At 36.8% G+C, this 18429-nt stretch overlaps 1 protein-coding gene across 1 annotated transcript in view; it reads right to left on the reverse strand.

Moving 5' to 3' along the window:
* Window positions 1–2269: 2269 nt before the first annotated feature.
* Window positions 2270–18429, reverse strand: part of LOC148073507 (tumor protein p53-inducible protein 11-like) — a 39341-nt gene continuing 23181 nt past the window's right edge. The window contains exons 3-8 of the mRNA XM_087798064.1: window positions 16222–16361; window positions 9710–9768; window positions 9590–9638; window positions 8705–8801; window positions 4134–4235; window positions 2270–3458 (exon numbers count right to left, since the gene is read on the reverse strand). Coding sequence (XP_087654190.1) covers window positions 3325–3458; window positions 4134–4235; window positions 8705–8801; window positions 9590–9638; window positions 9710–9768; window positions 16222–16350 — 570 coding nt within the window. The 5' untranslated portion in view covers window positions 16351–16361 and the 3' untranslated portion in view covers window positions 2270–3324. The remainder of the gene's footprint in view (window positions 3459–4133; window positions 4236–8704; window positions 8802–9589; window positions 9639–9709; window positions 9769–16221; window positions 16362–18429) is intronic.

Consider the following 18429-nt stretch of genomic DNA (forward strand, 5'->3'; position numbering starts at 1 on the left):
GCATATACAATAAAATGTCCTTTAATGAAAATAAAGAAAGTTTCTCCCTCTATTATTTACTTAATGGATCTAATATACCAAATAATATTCATATTCATATTGAGTATAAACTGCTTGAGACCTTGGCTCCTGCAATGGCTTTTAGAGACCTGGCTGTCTGTGATGCAATGTAAAGAAACAGTGTCTTTGTAGTGTTCGGATATGGTCTGAAGGATCCATTGTTCCTTCATGTTTACCTCCAGGATTCACTGAGGCTCTCTTGGGTGGAAAGTATCGAGAGAAAACAAACCAGAGTTTTCAACGTAAACAACCCGAAGCTCGCACACGTTTCCTGCCTGGAAGAAAGAAGTCCTTCACGGAGAAGAAAAGGAGGCGTCAGATGAGAAACGCTGGAGATGAAACTCTCCAGGTATCCATTAAACGAGTCATTCATGGCCATGACTAGCAGCGACTTGTTGGACTCGGCACTGCACAGGAAGCTACTTAACGATTACTTGTTTAGTGGCGACACGTCGAGTGTGTCACCGTCACTGAGGGTGTTTGGCTTCCAGGAAAAAAGACAAGATGTTGAAAAGTCCTTCTGCGGTTCATCGTCAGTCACGTGACACACAGGAAGTTATAGCTTTCGTTACTTAAAAAGAAGTTGAAAAAAATGTTTCCAAGTGTTTTCACTTACGGTGAGCAAAAAAAGAAAAAGGTTCTATGAAGGTTCACTGGGGGTTTTGTTTTCAAATGAAGGGTTTAGAGCTTAGGGCAGATATGAAATAAATAAGTAATAGTTATTTCTAAAGTGGGCCCTTTGACTGTATTTATGCGGCCCTCGTAATGTGAAAGTATGATCATGTATACATGGTTCTAATGCATTAAAAAGTGTATTTTGTATTTATTATTCATTTACATTTTCACTTATTTACTTTTCCCCTCCTTTTTGTGTGTAATATTTGAGTATATATTAATCCCTCAAAATATTTTTTTTAAGTTAGTTGAAGAAATGTTTTGAAAAAAACTCATATATACAAGAATACAATTGCGTCTTATTTATCTTAATAAATGTCACGGCCTAATGACAAATGTCCCTTTTTTTAGGGATTTTCTTGTCTTTCTTTTTGCTTGACGGCCCCTAACAACATTCACAGAATTGAATGTGGCCCCTTGAAGAATTATAATTGCCCATCCCTTCTTCAAAAGGTCAAGACACATAAGACAAACTATGGTGACTGATGTCAATGTTTAAGATTAGAAAAGGAACAAAAAAAATTGATTTCGGAGAAGAGGAAGGAAGTTGAAAATAAATCGAGCCTCTAAGAATGAAAAGACGAAAACTAAATCATACTTCCTGTTTTGTTTGAAACCACAAAATATAAAAGAATATTATGTTAAATTAATTATAGTTTTAAAAATTCTACAATTGTTCAAAAGACAAAATTGTGTTTTAAATTGTTTGATAGAAATACAGATTAACTGGAACGAATGTAAAGGAAAACATGAGATTCGAAACAAATACATTAACAAAATATTTCCCATCATGCCTTTTTGGTCCAATCACAACTGTGCATCAAATTTTAAAAAATCTTAATAATTTTATTTTAAAAGAAAGATTCTACTGGTGTTTTTATCATTAAACACATTTTTATCTTTGGATTTGTTATGATAAAAACTTCAAGTTCTTCTGAACTCATTGAAAAATATACAACGTTAAAAACTAACAAGTTTTACGTCAGCAGGAGGAGCTTCGTCGTCCGTCATAAATCAAAGAAAAGATGGATAGATGGATGAAGAACAGATGTATGTTTAGGTTTATGGATGGAAGGATGGATGATAGAACGTTGGATGATGGAACTTTGGATGGATGGGTAGATGGATAAATGGACGGATGAGAGAGAGAGAGAGAGAGAGAGAGAGAGATGGATAAATGATCGAAGAATAGATGAATAGGTTTATGGATGGACAGATGAATGGATGGATGATAGAATGTTGGATGGATGGGTAGATGGATAAATAGACGGATGAGAGAGATAGAGAAAGAGAGAGAGAGATGGATAAATGATCGAAGAATAGATGAATAGGTTTATGGATGGATGAATGGATGGATGATAGAATGTTGGATGGATGGGTAGATGGATAAATGGATGGATAATAGATCATGATGGATGGTGGAGAGATGGAGGGAAGGATGGATGGATGGATGGATGGATGGATGGATGGATGGATGGATGGATGGACGGACGGACGGACGGACACCTTTAAACACTAAGGAGACACAGAATCCTTCAAAATAAACAATATTGTTCTTTATTTCAAACGACATCATGGAAAGTTGAGGTACAGTATCTGAGACACTTGTATACATAAAAACACAATCACTGGAAACATCTGACCTTCTCGTCACGACACCTCGGCTGGATCTACGTCAGCATGAAAAGAAGTAGCAACATCAGAGAAACATTTGCTCCAGAAATACATGGAGCGACACTTTTTTTTTTCTTTTTTCTTCTTCCGCCTCTATAATTACTGCGCCTGTCCTTGAGCGTCTAATGAAACATTGGACCAGAGATGATTGCTACTGAAGAAGACCTCACCCATGCTCTAGTCTCAAAAGGTTCAGTCCTGGTCGCAGGAACATCTGCCTTCAGTCAAACCCACAATCAGTCAGACCTCAGGACCGCACCCTTCGCGGGGGCCTCCTCGCTGCTGCTGCTGCTACTGCGGACCACCACCACCGTGGGTTCCTGAAGTAAACCCTGGACTTAAGAGGATCAGGTGTCGTGAAGTGAACCCAAGAAAAAAAAAACCACCTTCAATGATGGTTTTGCTACATTCAAAACATGCATGAAAAATTAAATAAGTACAAAAAAAAAGAGAAGAACGAACACTGAGCGAGACCCCGGTCGTCTCACCGAGAAAAGAAACCTATCGACATATTTACAACGACAATCGGGCGTTTAAGGCGCAGCTAAAAACTGATGCTACATCCACAAAACCGCTTGACTTCGAGTCCACGGTTCCGACGAAGAGGGGAAGAAAAAAACAAACTAGAAACTAGATTTGGAAGTTTGTAGCTTATACTTCCTGCTCGTGTGTGAGACGTCACTGTGACATCACAGCTATGGACAGAAGGACGAGCAGGAGCTCCAGGTTTTTTTGGTCCTCGGAGACGATTAAGATGACTTTAAAGAAAGTTAAGTCTTGAAACTGTCAGATTTGTAACCATTTCCCCTCAAAATGCAAGATGACTTCGGGGTCTGGACGACTGTGTGGATGTGATTTTCCGACCCGTGTTGTCTGTCGGTCCAGCGGTGTGTGGGGGGGTGGATGGATGGGGCTTCAGATCTTCTTGGGTTTGCGGCCCAGGTGGTAGTAGTACACCAAGGTGACCACCAGGAAGAGCAGCCGGCTGACGAGCAGCAGCGCGGCCCCGCCGGGCAGGATCCCCAACTCCATCAAGGTGATGGACGTCACTGGAAACACAGCCACAAAGTCAACAACGTAAATATATAATTTATTACAACGTGAGGATGACATTAATCAACCCCAGAACACGTCGGATCAGGTTTTTAAAAACCTTTTAAAAATGTTCATGTTATGAGAATCTGGACGAGTTTAAAAAGAAGCACAGATGCTATCGTCAGCTAAAGATAACCCGGTCACCAAGGCAACCAGTCATAGACTTTTGAATTCTTATATTTATATATTCTTTAAAGTATGGTTTGTCCCAATACGCACTTGTATAGCATAGAATAATAACTAATACGTCAAATATCCCTGCAAGGAACATGTATTTAAGACTGAAAATTGTACCGCAAAAGCTAAATTAAACCCATTATCTTACAATTTTCACTCAAAACAACAACTTTATCGATACGTTTTGAACCTAAATAAATCATAGAATAAAACTGATTAGCCTTGATTAAAACTTAATAAAAGTTCATAAATTATCATTCAAAACCAGTTGTTTCCCAGATTTGAAGACGCATTTAAAGAACTTTAGTAAGTAAACATTTAAAGCAACTCTTCATGTCCACCACAAGAGGGCAGTGTGAACACTTGGAGCGATAACAGTGTCTAAACTGGTTGATTACATAACAACCAGAGGGAATGAGTTAAAAAAAAAATCAAGCAGTGTGGGATGATACCTAAGAACTGGACGGCGAAGTAGCAGGCCTCGCTGAGCAGGGTCCACTGGATGACGTTCTTCTCCGCCGTGTAGAGTCCGTTCCACATGATCAGAGACAGACCTGCGGAGGACGACAGGTTTGAGCTCATGGAAGCATCTGTGATCACATGATTCCATCGATGCCTCGATTCCTCTCGCCCCCTGACATTCTCCTGGTTTATTCTGCCGTCGTTTCACCCTGAGTGAGCCTGGCAGGTTCCAGCTGTGCGCCAGATGAGACCCTCACCCCGCAGCCCGGCTGACATTAAGAATAGACACCAGTCGCTTCTTCAGTCTCACCTCAGCAGATCTGACACGTCGTGAACCTGCTTCACGTGAACCGAGTGCTTTACTCTTGAAAAGATAACTTTTTTCAAAGACACATCAATCCATCAGTGAGTTTCTATGTAAAGTTGAACATGAATCTGAGAATGTTCGAGTTGGATTTTGTTCAAAAATTCAGTTTGATGTTTCAGTTATAAATATTTGAATGTGTCGGAAAAAGATACAAACCAGATTGAAAAACAAGTTTAAAAAAGGGAAAACATGGATTATTTTCACCTTCCTGGCTCAATTGAAAGTAACGTAGCAAACCTAAAACAATATAATTTTAGATTTAAAGTCGATCCATTTGTGGATTTATTATTTATTTTTCCTAAAGTCCTAAATAAGCACAACTGTGTGTTTGCAGTGTTTGGAACGTTATTCTAAAAATATGATAAAACATTGGAATGAAGCTGGAGTCACTGGTGACAGTTGCTGAGAGGAGATCATTGGACAAACTACTGTCCATCATGGATGATGACAGTCATCCTCTGAACACTGTCATCAGTGAGCAGAGAAGCAGAATGAGTGCACGAATGCTCCTATCCAGGTGCAAAACAAATAGATTCAAGGACTCATTCATTCCTTTATCTTTAGACTTAGATTGTGTAATTCTGTTCTTTCTCCTTATTTCTCTTGTTCTTATTTTATTTATTTTTATTTTTTTATTATTTATAAAAAATTGCTGTATGTATAGGCTATTGGAAAAAAACAATTTCCCGAAGGAGACCTCCTGAGGGATCAATAAAGTTTTACCTTACCTTACATACAGTATATACACATACATATATATATATATAAATATATATACACGTATAATTGAGGGATCAATAACGTTATATCTTTATATATATATACAAGCATATATATGTTATACCAACCCTAGTTCTTGAAAGTTTACTTAATTTTTTGATCGTTAACAGCACGACTATAAATAACTTATAAAATGTCTTTAATGGATTTTTTATTTTTGAAGAAAAGCGGCTCAGAATTCTGGCTGCAGAGTTTTGTATGAACTGCAGGCGAGACAGATCCTTCTTGTTTAGACACCAAAATAAACTGTTACAACAGTCTAAACGAGAAGATACAAACACATGGATTAAAGTCTCCTATAACACCTTTATACAGCCATGCTCTCAACTTACGAGCACAGCTTTAAGGTCAGTGTCCAGAGGCGACTGCAATGTTCCCAAAAGAAAGTCTGCGTTCTCTCAATCTTTTCATACAAAGGCATCAAAGAATGGAACGAGCTCCCAGACAAAGATTTTCATCGCTTCTCACAGGCTGTCAAAGACTGGCTTTTAGATGGATGAATAGAACTTTATTGATCCCTCGGGAGGTCTCCTTTAGACCACCAGTCCTGCTCGCACTAATGGTACCAGACGGGTATTTGGCCATCAGATGACATTATTAGATTGTACTGTGTTTTTGTATATTATTGTGTTTTTGCTTTATTTGTATGTTGATGTATTATGTAAACTGTCTGCATCTTTGTTGAGGACTACAGATGGAAAGTAGCTTGTGCTAAATCTGGTGCAGCCATCTTTTTAATGGAACTGCACATTGTCCTTTTAAATAAATAAACTAAATCATAAGCTCCATGTCGTGTTGTGACATAATTTTCCTAAGTTTTAAAGATTTAAAGATTTCAACTTAGCTCAGTTGAAACAGTTTGTTGTCAGTTTTCTTCAGTGTTAAACTAGAGACATGTCTTTGAGCCTGAGAAACCTGGGTGTTGTTTTTGACAGTCACTGCTCGGCGTGACGTACAAAAGCAGACGACGATCTCTGGAAACCCGAGGGAAGCGGATGAAAGTGATGAAAGGGATGAAGAGGAAGCAGGAATTGAAAATCTCTCCATGTGATGTAAACAAACCTTTGATCTTCCTTCATGGTCTTGAATAACTGAATCTTTCATGTGTATTCATGGTCACTTGTCTTGATGCTTGTCTTGATGCTCGTCTTGATTTACAGCCCCCTCCCACCCCACCTCTGGCAAACTGCTGGACCTCCCGGACATAAAGCTTGCACAAGGGCACCCCAAGAAAGAGCCTCATCACCTTTAGAACCGAGAATAATCGTGACATATTCAGAAGATTATTGATAACCAACGAGCAGGACTTTATCAAATATTCTATTTGACTTCACATGTTTTGATAGTATTTAATTTATGTTTTTAATCTTCATTTTACATGGATTTATACAAACTTCATTTTTAATATGCATTTCCTACAAGCAACACCATTATATATTTTATTAAAACAATAATAATAATGTTATAAATGTTTGGTTAAAAAAAAAAGCATGTATTTATATTTTTTATGGACAATACTAAGAGAAGCCAGACACAGAGTAATTATTATTACTATTGAATACTTTTCTGTTAAAAGAAGGGATTTAATGGTAATTGTGCCCAAAATTATCAACGTTATCATTGTTATCGCAGTATTTTTGCAACGTGCGGAACATGGTACTTTCAGACAACGAAGATTTAACTTAGAAGAAAAAAAAAAACACAACGTGCAGGTGTTTAGAACAACACAAATACTGTTAAAAGTCAAATAAAAACACACCTTAACATGCTTTTAAATAATTAGGTTTTGCAAATAAATCAAATTATATATGAAGGATATACTCTCAAATGTTAACATGATAATAGAACGAGACAAATTATTAAAAATCTAATTAAAAAGCTCAAATAAAGACTAGTCTAAACCCTGCTTCGTTAAACTGGGAACTGCTGAGTTCATTTACTTTAAGTTAAAAAGCTGCATCTGACGAGAGAAGCTTTTTGTTCATTATGTTGGTTTTAGAAATATTTATTATGGTTTAAAATATATTTTAACATATACATTTTTATATTTTAGGTAAAGTTAATCCATCCATCTAACTATATATCCATCCATCCATCAATCATCTATCTGTCCATCTATCTATCCATCCGTGCATCTATATTTTTAATACATGAAACTCTTGATAATTAATAATCATTAATAATGATTAAGACAGATGTTGATGGATTCATGAATCGTCGATGAGTTTTCTGTCGCGGTTCTCAGATGATCTGTGACTCACTAACTGAGTAAGTCAAGTCTTTAACGTGGTTATTACCTAAACTAAACCCGTGTCTGAAACACCAGTCATCGTTAATCGCCGTGAAGTCATTCAGATCAAGAGTAGAGACGACTGACTCGGCCGACGTCACACACAGCCTTTGTTTTAACCAGTAACACAAAATCAATACTTATTGATTGGAGGCAGATTCCGACCATGAAGACAACATCAACACTGCGACATCAACACACAAAAAGAAGTCACTGTGACGGCAACGTGATCAAACTCACTTTGAAAAAACGATAGTTTAACTGATTTAACACAGATACTATTTTTACCGGTCACCGGTGCATCCCTTTTTCAAAGCAATGTAAACCAGGGGTCCACACTTAAACGTGGGCTTTATATCCACAGGCCGACCTTCAGATAAAAACAGTAAAAAAAATAGATATTTTCACTGGTTTAGAGGTTTATTGTTTGAATAAACTTGAATGAAACGAGTAGGGGTGTAAGAAAAAGAAAAATATATATATATATATACACTTATGGTTTATATTTCAAATAGTGTGTTTATAAAATCATTCATTCACAATTAACACTGAAATATTCATTGTGTTTATTCATTTATGTGCTGCAATTAAATCTCCGGCCACTAGTTAGCAGCATTCGTCATTTCCTCCTTGTCAAAGTAACAACAAAACCGGTGAATTCCAGCAGCTATTAAAGCTGATGTTTGAACTCATTTTAAAACAAAGTTTAAAGTTAATAAACACTGACAAACACTGGATATTACATGTTGCTCCAGGTTGTTAATGCACTTCATTGTTAATAAAAGTTTACATTTGTTCATGTAAACTTTATACTTTGAGAATAACTTTTCTACAAACACTTTCACATTTGATTAGAGAAAGTATTTGCTCATTTCTTTGATGTAAAAGCCAGAAAAAGTCTTTAAAATAAACAATATATTGCCGTTTTAATAAACCTTACACACACACACACACACACACACACACACACACACACACACACACACACACACACACACACACACACACACACACACACACACACACACACACACACACACACACACACACACACACACACACACACACACACACACACACACACACACACACACACACACACACACAAACGATGTGTGACTTACTCAGCAGAGCTCCTCCATAAAGACGAACTGAGATGCTGGTGGTGACGAGTTCCTCCTCAAACACGACCTCATAGAGCTGATTGGGAAACAACATGGCCTGAAGAAAAAATGTACAACGTAATTCAATTCTTGTTTAAAGTGTCAAGACAATTTAAAGTTTAAACTTCACTTTATAAGAGAAGGCCAATCACAATGAGCAAAAGTGGCGAGGCAGAAACCTTGAGTAGAATCAGACTCAGTCATAAAAATCACTATTAAATTACATCAGTGGACTTGTGTATTTGACCATACAGCCGATAGGCAAGATCTTTTGGTATCAACTACTACTACTACCACTAGTACTACTGTCCAGTCAACATCTTTAGTCAAATTCAACTCTGCATTAATACAAAAGGGATGAGAAAATATTGACACTTAAAAATGATATTCTTGTTCACGATACTGTTATTTTAAAATCATATCATTTTAATCGTAGTTCTTCCATCATTCATATTTCCTTTAATTGTGTATCAAATAGAAATATATATATATTTTTTATTTACAATTAAAATGCAAATATTTTCACTGTTGGTCATTTTCCGGCCTCTAGATGGCAGCAGTAATTACGTTCGCCGCAGCTAAATGAACATTAAAATCCTGCGAGATCCTGCGATGACTGAGGATGAGAGGATGCAGTGACTCAAGCAAGCTTTTAAAGCTGATGTTTAGACATATTTTGGTTTGAAAACAAATGAAAGCAGTTACGACTTTGTGAAGAGTCATGTGGTCTGTAAATTCTGCAACACCAGAGTCAGGTACTCGACAATGCTACACATATACCCTTGTTACTACAATATCACGATGTATAACCTAATACAAACAATCCAATGTACTTGATGAACTTACCATGAGAGCCATGAGTGTGAAACCAACCGCTGAGAGAAGGATCCACACTCTGAGGAAGAAGAACAAAAACATCACTCTAGACCTTCAGAGTAAACAACAAACCCAGAAACGTGGTCTCACCTCAATCCTATCGGCTCTCGCACGGCGAACTTCGTCTCGTTTCCAAGCATTTGACTGATCTACGAAGATAAAAGAACAAATGAACGAGAGGAAAAACACGGCATCGCTCCGTATCTACCATTAACCTCCCACTCAAAAACCTTTTAAGCCGCTTGACATTCACCGGAGAAGTGTACAAATGCAGCGGCTCATTGGTTTTAGCACCTGTTTTTCCAGGTGGTCATTAAATAACATCAAATATTTAAGTCAATGATTGTAACACAAATGTTCCAGTTCTTTGCAAAATAAATGGTTTCTGTTGTACATCTCCAATGATGATGGTCTTTTACTTTATGATGCCTTACTTTTTTAAGAAGGCGACTAACAAGATCCTGATATATTTCTGCATCTAGACGGGTTATTAAATCATCATCATTATGATGGTATTTTATTCCTTTAATAAGAGTGCATTTCTAACTTTGGACAATTTGGAAATAAAAAGAAGATGTGAAGAAAAACTAAAATTAGGGATTTTTTATTTTTATTATATGTTGCTTGTTAATGAGTAAAGTTACTTCCAGCAATGAAACTTACAAGGGTTGAAACAGTCCTTGGAATGAAATGTTGTTTTTTCTTTTGTTATCTCAGGGTCAAGGTGACCCACAGGGCAATAAATACATGCAAATATTATTCAAGTTACAGCCCTGTAAAAGGCCTTAAAAGTAAGTATGTAATTACTGTTTGTAAAGATATTTTGCTGACCAGCATCACAAAGCGCTTAAACAACAAAACTATACACAGTTAAAATACATACTTTTTAAGATCAAGACAACATAGAGACAAACAAAGCAGCAACAAGAAAGTTAAGAAAAAGCACAAATAAAAATGTCTTGAGATGTTCCTTGAAGGAGTCGGTAGATCATCAAACACAGAGGAAGATCGTTCCAAAGGTTAGGAGCAACAGTCTGGAAGGATTTCTCTCTTCTGGTCCTGAACCCTGTTCAGGAACCATCAGTAGATTCTGATCCACAGACCTCAGAGCCCGAGCTGGGGTGTAAGTCTGGATCAGATCACTGATGGAAGGTCTGACCATGAATAGATCTGAAAGTAAGAACCAGAATTTTTAAATGGATCCTGAAAGAAACTGGCAGCCAGTGAAGAGTTTTAAGGATCGGAGAAATGTGAGTTCTTCTACTAGAGCAGCTCAGAATTATGGCTGCAGAGTTTTGTATGAACTGGAGGCAAGACTGCTCCTTCTAGGACAATAACATATTCAAGACTAAATAACTCGGTCTCTGCATATTATTTTATATATTTCTTGTGGTTTATTAGGTTGATCAGTCAAATATATTTTTGCAGCTCTTAGTTTTATTTTGTCGGGAACGATCCAAATGTCTCTCACACGACAAAGATTGCCCGATCGCTCGTGCAGCCCTCGACAAGTTAGGATATAAAAGAATTGGTCGGCGTCTGTCATAAGCTTTGCCAATTTATTATAAAGATCTTTCCAAAACAATATTCTGGGTTTTCCATGCGACGTCTATGACGGATTTATATTAGTTTTACATAACAGGCGCCGAATATATCGCAGCTGAAGCTTTTGGAGTGAGTCTGGGGTTCGTTTTAACTCATCAGAAACTTGTTTTTTTATTATTAAAATTCTTCAATGAATAATCATGTCTCTGGAAAGAATGTCAAGTCACAAACAAAAGTGAAACCAGTATCATGAGGAAAACTCACAGATGTTTGGTCCTAATCTTAAGGCAGAGAAAGAAGATGAAAAGCTCTTTGTTAAAAGAAAACCTTGATAAACACTCAATGATAACGATTCCTTGGGTCTTCTAAGCATCTTCCCACTAGTTCCTTTGCTTTAGCTACAAGGAATATACAGAAGCCACTGAAGTGTCAGGATTGAATGAAGCTTTCAAAGGGTTTTCTGTATCCTGCGCGATGTAGAAACCTTAACTGACAAACAAAAAAACATCACTCAACATGAAGGCAGGAATGTCAATTACTAACTGAAGAAATTTCAGGCATTCAAGGGAGTCATTACCAGAGCAACAACAACCTTCGTGGACCATCAATAGTTGCTGTTTTGGTAAAAAAAATAAACTGGTTATTCCTCTTTGTATTATCATTAGAGGGGATAGAAAAAAAATAGCGGATTTACCGATAAAGATAATTATTTAACGTTACTGTATTCATCAGCACTGTATAATTTTTTTTAATTAAAAATTGTAATTTTTTTTTTTAAATCACATTGTATTTTTATCATAATTCCTTAATGGTTTATACATCAATATGATGTGTGTAAAATAAAATAATTATTTTTATTTATTTTAAAGTTAAAATGAAAATATTCTGTGTTTGTTTATGCGTTGCAGTTAAAACTTCTGGCACTTAAGGAACAACTAGATCCCGCAAGATCCCGATGAAGACTAAGGATGAGAGGATACAGTGAACTCTGAATCTGATTTGACATAGTTTGTCTTTCAGTTCTATTAATTTAACCAAAAAGACAATCACAAGATGTCACTAAAATTCAGTGTCCCTTAAAAGCATTCACAAAATCATGCAAGTGTATCAGAAATTAGGGTTGTAAGAAAACATTGATATAACAATATATCCAGATATATTTATTCCCGATACTTGATATATTCAATTTTTAACGTTATTTTATGGTTTATATTTCAATAGTGTGTGTATAAAAAACAATCATTCAATGTTTTATTTTACAACTAACACTCAAATATTCACTGCGTTTATTCATTTGTGTGCTGCAATTAAACCTCCGACCACTAGTTGGCAACATTCGTCATTTTCTCCGTGTCAAAGTAACAACAAACCAGTTGAAATGGCAGCAATAAGTGAGAAAGAAAGGAAACACTGAAGTCCAGCAGCTTTTAAAGCTGATGTTTGGAATCATTTTAAAACATTTTTTTAAGTTAAAAGATTAAACAATGACAGATTCTGGATATTACATGTTGATCCAAGTTATTAATGCACTTCATTGTTAATATAAGTATACATTGGTTGTTCATATTTTGAGAAGAACTTTCCTACAAAAACTTTCACATTTGATTAAAGAAAGTATTTATTCCTTTGTTGTAAAAGCCAGAAAAAGTCTTTAAAAGAAACAACTTATTGTTGTAGCGTGGCCGAGGTGGATTGAGAACTTTGAGAAATTGTCCATTTGGTATGGTGGGTATGAGTGTGTGTGTGTGTGAATGGTTGTCTGTCTTTGTGTGTCCTGTAACAGACTGGCATCCTGTCCAGGGTGTCCCCTGCCTCTTGCCCTATGATACTGGGATAGACTCCAGTCTCCCCGCGACCCCAGTAAGGGATAAAATGGGTTAAAAAAATGAATTATTTTAAATATATTGTTGTTCCTACAGTATCACAATCGTATCAACAGATTCTAGACAATACACAGCCCTAATCAAAATATATTGAATAGTACTGTGAGATTCGTGCATCGCTACAGCCCTAATTATGATATCACTTCCATCTACATCAACGTTTTACTATTCATTTAAACCGTCAAAGCTGCATCGACTGAACATTACAAATACCCATAACTAGAATACGACTCCTCACTGACATGTGCCAGCTGTGCTCGGGCGGCTCAGCTTCCAGGAGCTGTTTTCGTCAGACTCGCATCCATATTCATGATCGACTCGAAGGATTCTCGCAGGGAAGTGTCAGCGGATGGCAAGGGGCTGACTCGGGGGCGGAGAAGAACGGAAGAGCATTCGAGGAGCAAGTGTCGGGTGGGTGGGTGGGTTGGGGGGGCGTGAGGAGAGAAATGGGAAGACGTGCACAAAGACCTTTTTGAGGCACATGGTGACACAGATTCATCATCACTCGTTTGACATTTAGACGACAAAGGAAGTCTTATCGACAGGATTTAGAAATTCTTCTGTGCAGATAATGTGTCTTGAAATCAAGACGATCACTTTCATACATCTTCTCTTGGACATAAGAGATATTGTTTTAGGGCATCTTCTCTTGGACATAAGAGATATTGTTTTGGGACATCTTCTCTTGCACATAAGAGATATTGTTTTAGGACATCTTCTCTTGGACATAAGAGATATTGTTTTAGGACATCTTCTCTTGCACGTAAGAGATATTGTTTTAAGGACATCTTCTCTTGCACATAAGAGATATTGTTTTAAGGACATCTTATCTTGGACTTAAAGGATATTGTTTTCGGACGTCCAGGCCAGTTTTAAAATGGGCTACAAGAAGCTCACGCAACAGATGCACGTCCGGCATCACCGTGAAAACATAGTGAGAGGAAACAAACATGAGAATACGAGGACGAGTGACACCGAGGCGCTCCTTCTGTTAATCCTCCCGGAGAAAGAAAATAGCACCGAAAACCCTTGTTTTTCGATGAGGAAACCATCTAATAACGTTATATCGGATAGTCCGAGTCAGCAAACACTGCGGTCTCATTACGATTACGATCGAGGCCAGTTGAATTAAAGTGTGGCAACAGGATTGGACACACATGCTAAGCAGCAACTTTATAAATGGCATCGTTTAAAGAGAGGATTCAGCCACATTTCAGCGGCGCTGCAGGAGCTGATGGAATAATGTGATCTAGATTCGCTGGAGCGTAAACAGCAAACGCACACAAGAGGACACGAAAAGAGTGATGAGCCAATTACCGCTCCATGGTGGCTTTTAAAAGAAATCCATAGAGGTTAAAACAATGATCTTGTTTTCATAAAGAGGTTGGTTTAGTTACCATTAAAAAGGCTCAAAATATGAAAATACACATGTGTAATACACGTTTGATTATCAAAACTAAAGCATCGATTAGAATTTGGTTCATATTCAGAATGTTTTCTGGAGCATAAACCATCTATAAACTGTGACATTCAAGAATATAAACTTGATTTATAAACTTTCTCTGACTAAATCTAAAGTTGACATCATATTACAATTAGCACATTTTGTTAAAAAGTTTTCACATCAACATTAAATATAAATAATGAGGAATAACTTGAAAATAATAGTTTTTTCCTCCGTAAGTAAACAAAAAAAAACAATACATAATACCAGTTGGGTTAATTTTCTTTCATCAAAAAAAGGAATAGAAAAAAAAAAATCCTTAAAACAGACATTTGAAGAAGGAGCTGTCTCGCCTTCAGTTCATACAAAACTCTGGAACCTGAATTCTGAGCTGCTCTAGTAGAAGAACTCACATTTCTCCGATCCTTAACACTCTTCACTGGCTGCCAGTTTCTTTTAGGATCCCTTTTAAAATTCTGGTTCTTACTGTCAGATTGTTAAAGAATTTATGTTGCTTTTAGTCTTATCACAATAAACATGTAGTTATGCTTGCTGCGGCTCACAATGAGCTGGAAGGAATGTGCTCATTTAGAATTTCGTTTCCTGAGAAATTACAGTTTGTGCATTAAGATAGCGACATCACCAAAGATAAGGGACTCAGCGCACAGGTTATGACGCTGCACTTTGCTGGCTGTGTCCAGCAACAAATGAACAAACTGTTTGTTTGTCATCCTCTGAAGCTAATGGAATAAAAAGCCAGCATGGAGAGAGGTTCTTCAGTGGTTATGGACGACCCGTGCCAACCGCCTCTCCACTCCTTGTTGGTGGTAAAAACTGGATTCTGACTCCGTTTGTTATTCTAACGCTTGTCTCTGTTCTCATTCAGATTGTCCGGGAGAAAATCCCTGACATATATGTATTCGTGGTCAGACCTTCCATCAGTGATCTGATCCAGCCTTACACCCCAGCTCGGGCTCTGAGGTCTGTGGATCAGAATCTACTGATGGTTCCTGAACACGCTTCTGGACCAGAGGAGAGAAATCCTTCCAGACTGTTGCTCCTAAGCTTTAGAACGATCTTCCTCTGTGTTTGATGATCTACTGACTCCTTCAAGAAACATCTTAAGACACTATTATTTGTGCTATTATCTGATTTCCTGGGGCTCCTGTGTTTGTCTTATGTGTCTTGATCTTTGGCTTTCTGACCCTAGTCTAGAAAGGCGCTATAGAAATAATCTTTCCTTACTTACATTTTCAAATTGTTTTCTTGCATTATTTTGCCCAAACACAGCATTTCATTTAGAAATAATTATTAATGGAGAATCATTGTTTCTACTTTCATCTTCTTCTTTGATAAACATTACACCAAAGCTGGATTTTAGAACCTTTTTTTTTTTTTTAAATCAACGCCGACTGCTGCAAAAGCTATTTATGGGATTTGGCTTTGTGCAGCTTTAGGGCCATAATAGTGTAGGATTTCTGCACCTTAAAAACAGTAAAGTGGAAGAAGTACTAGATGGGGAATTACCCAAACAGTATGAAAACAGCAAAATAGTAGCAGCAGACAAAGTAGAGAAGGAAAAGTGCTTTAGTGTCTGAAAAGCGTTTCATCATTTGCAAGATCATACACAAGCATCGTCGTGGACCATTTAGACTTTTCTGTCAAGGAAATAATAACATTGTCGATTGTGAAATGAAGACGGTACGTCACAGCAGCTAAAGTGTTCTGACCTTTGAGCGATGCACTTCCCCATCATCATCTTCTCCGCCGACTCCAAGGACCTTTCGACTCTTTAAGCGGCTTATCAAGTCGGTCTGACTGTGCTTCTTCATCAGAGGCGCGTGTGGTTTGGACGCCATGATGAATAAACCTGTCATGAAACAAAGGGAAGACGTCAGTGAAAAAAAAACAAACACAAGGATAAATGTGTGATAGAATATTGTACAAAAATGTAGCATCATCAGCACTTATAACGTCCGTGAGAATCATCTACCGAGGTTTAAGTTTGTGAATTATTAAACTGCAGTGATCGCTAAAAAAGGGAACAGGGACTGGTGTTTGTCACAAAAGTTTAGATGTATTGATTATTACTGTCTGAAAGGTGTTTTGAAAAATAAAATAACATTTATTTCAGAACAAATGTGTGTTTTTGAAAGAATCTGTTGATACCATGCGTGTCACCATACAGGGTCAACAATACGATATATAGTGATAGTGAAGTAACAAGGAAACATGTGTAGTACTGTCAAGTATTTGACTCTGGTGTTGCAGTATTTACAGACCACATGACTCTTGACGAAGTCTTAACTGCTTTCATTTGTTTTCAAACCAAAATATGTCCAAACATCAGCTATAAAAGCTGCCAGAGTCACCGTATCCTCTCGTCCCCAGTCATTGACAGAATAACAGGATTTCATTGTTTCTTTAACTTCAAAGGATGTGATACCTGCTGCCATCTAGCAGCCAGAAGTTTAACACAAATATGAATAAACACTATGAATATTTGCATGTTAAGTATACATTTAATATCTATTTTTTTTTTTTTTTTTTTTTACACAACCGTTATTTAAATATAAACCACAACAGAAATATGATGTTTAAAGAAAATTCAATGTTAAATATCGATACATAAAAAACACAAAAACATTGAGACAAATATGTGTATCAATATTTCCTCACACTTCTACCTTCACTCTTGACAGATCAAGATGTTGGTTGTGGTCAAATTTACTAAAAAACAACATAAACTGGCAAAAATAAGTAACACAAACTGTACACTAGGGCTGAACAATTAATCACATTTGCAATATAATCACGATTATTAAAAATGCAATTATCTATCCGTTATATCACAAAGGTTTCGACTATACTTAATTTTATGTTTATTTGATTTTCAGGCCGTCGTGTAGTCACGTGACTTACGAGCGCCGCCGAGTAGAAGAGGACAGAGTTTAATTTACTCTGCACAAAATTGTGTGTGATTTATTATTGACTTATAAATATAAACGTTCACATCACACTTTTTAGCACGTTTTTGCAGTAGTTTTAAAGTATTTGCAGTGAATATTTACAAGTATTCAAGTTATATATCATATGTTATTATTAATTAATTATGTGTAATTAAGTGTGATTATAGTAACTAAATTAACCTTCTCCTTTCATTTCAATGTATGATTATTTCCTTTATCTTAGAAATGGATTAACAAACTTATCTTAATTACAAAGAAATACATTTTACTGTAAAGTGGATTATTTAATTTCACTAGCAAATTCAGCCCCACTTTATACAGAACTGATTTGTTGTGCAAGACCAGTCCAAAGCTCCTGCTGATTTATTATTATGATATTTTTCTTATTTCAATTCGTGTCATTTTTTGTTGTTTTTGTCCCAACATAATTCTAAAAATGATGCCTACATTGCTGGTGCGTCTTGCAAAACAATGTTGTGAACCTCCTGGTCTAAAAGGCAATATATAAGTAGTGCTAGCGATAGCATGTCCAATTAGCACCATAAAAAAAGTCTGATAGCATGATGCTAATGCTAATGTGTTGCCAATGTGTTTTCAGAAATGATCATAGTCTGTAGTTTGAATAAACAAAATGTTATTGTGACAAACACACGACATTGTTGGTTACATTTAATTTCTGGACATTATTTTTAAAATAATTGAACATTATTACATCACATGGCCTTTTCCTAGTACATTGTACTTCATACTCTTCGACAGCATAATTATCCAGTCACTGTTAATCCGCTGGACTGGGAGGACGCCTGAGGCAAGACACCGGCTTGTCGGGTAAACCTTGGTGTTCCTCCAGGAGAGCATGAAGAGGCGTTTTGAACCGGAGTGAAAACCGCCTCTCATTATTTTTGGCTGCTTTCCTGCTGGAAGTTTCATTTCACCCTCACTGGCAAAACTAAGATTCAATATTGAACC

This window comes from Callionymus lyra, chromosome 8 (genome assembly GCF_982586985.1).
Source record: "Callionymus lyra chromosome 8, fCalLyr1.hap1.1, whole genome shotgun sequence".
Classification (NCBI taxonomy): Eukaryota; Metazoa; Chordata; class Actinopteri; order Syngnathiformes; family Callionymidae; genus Callionymus; species Callionymus lyra.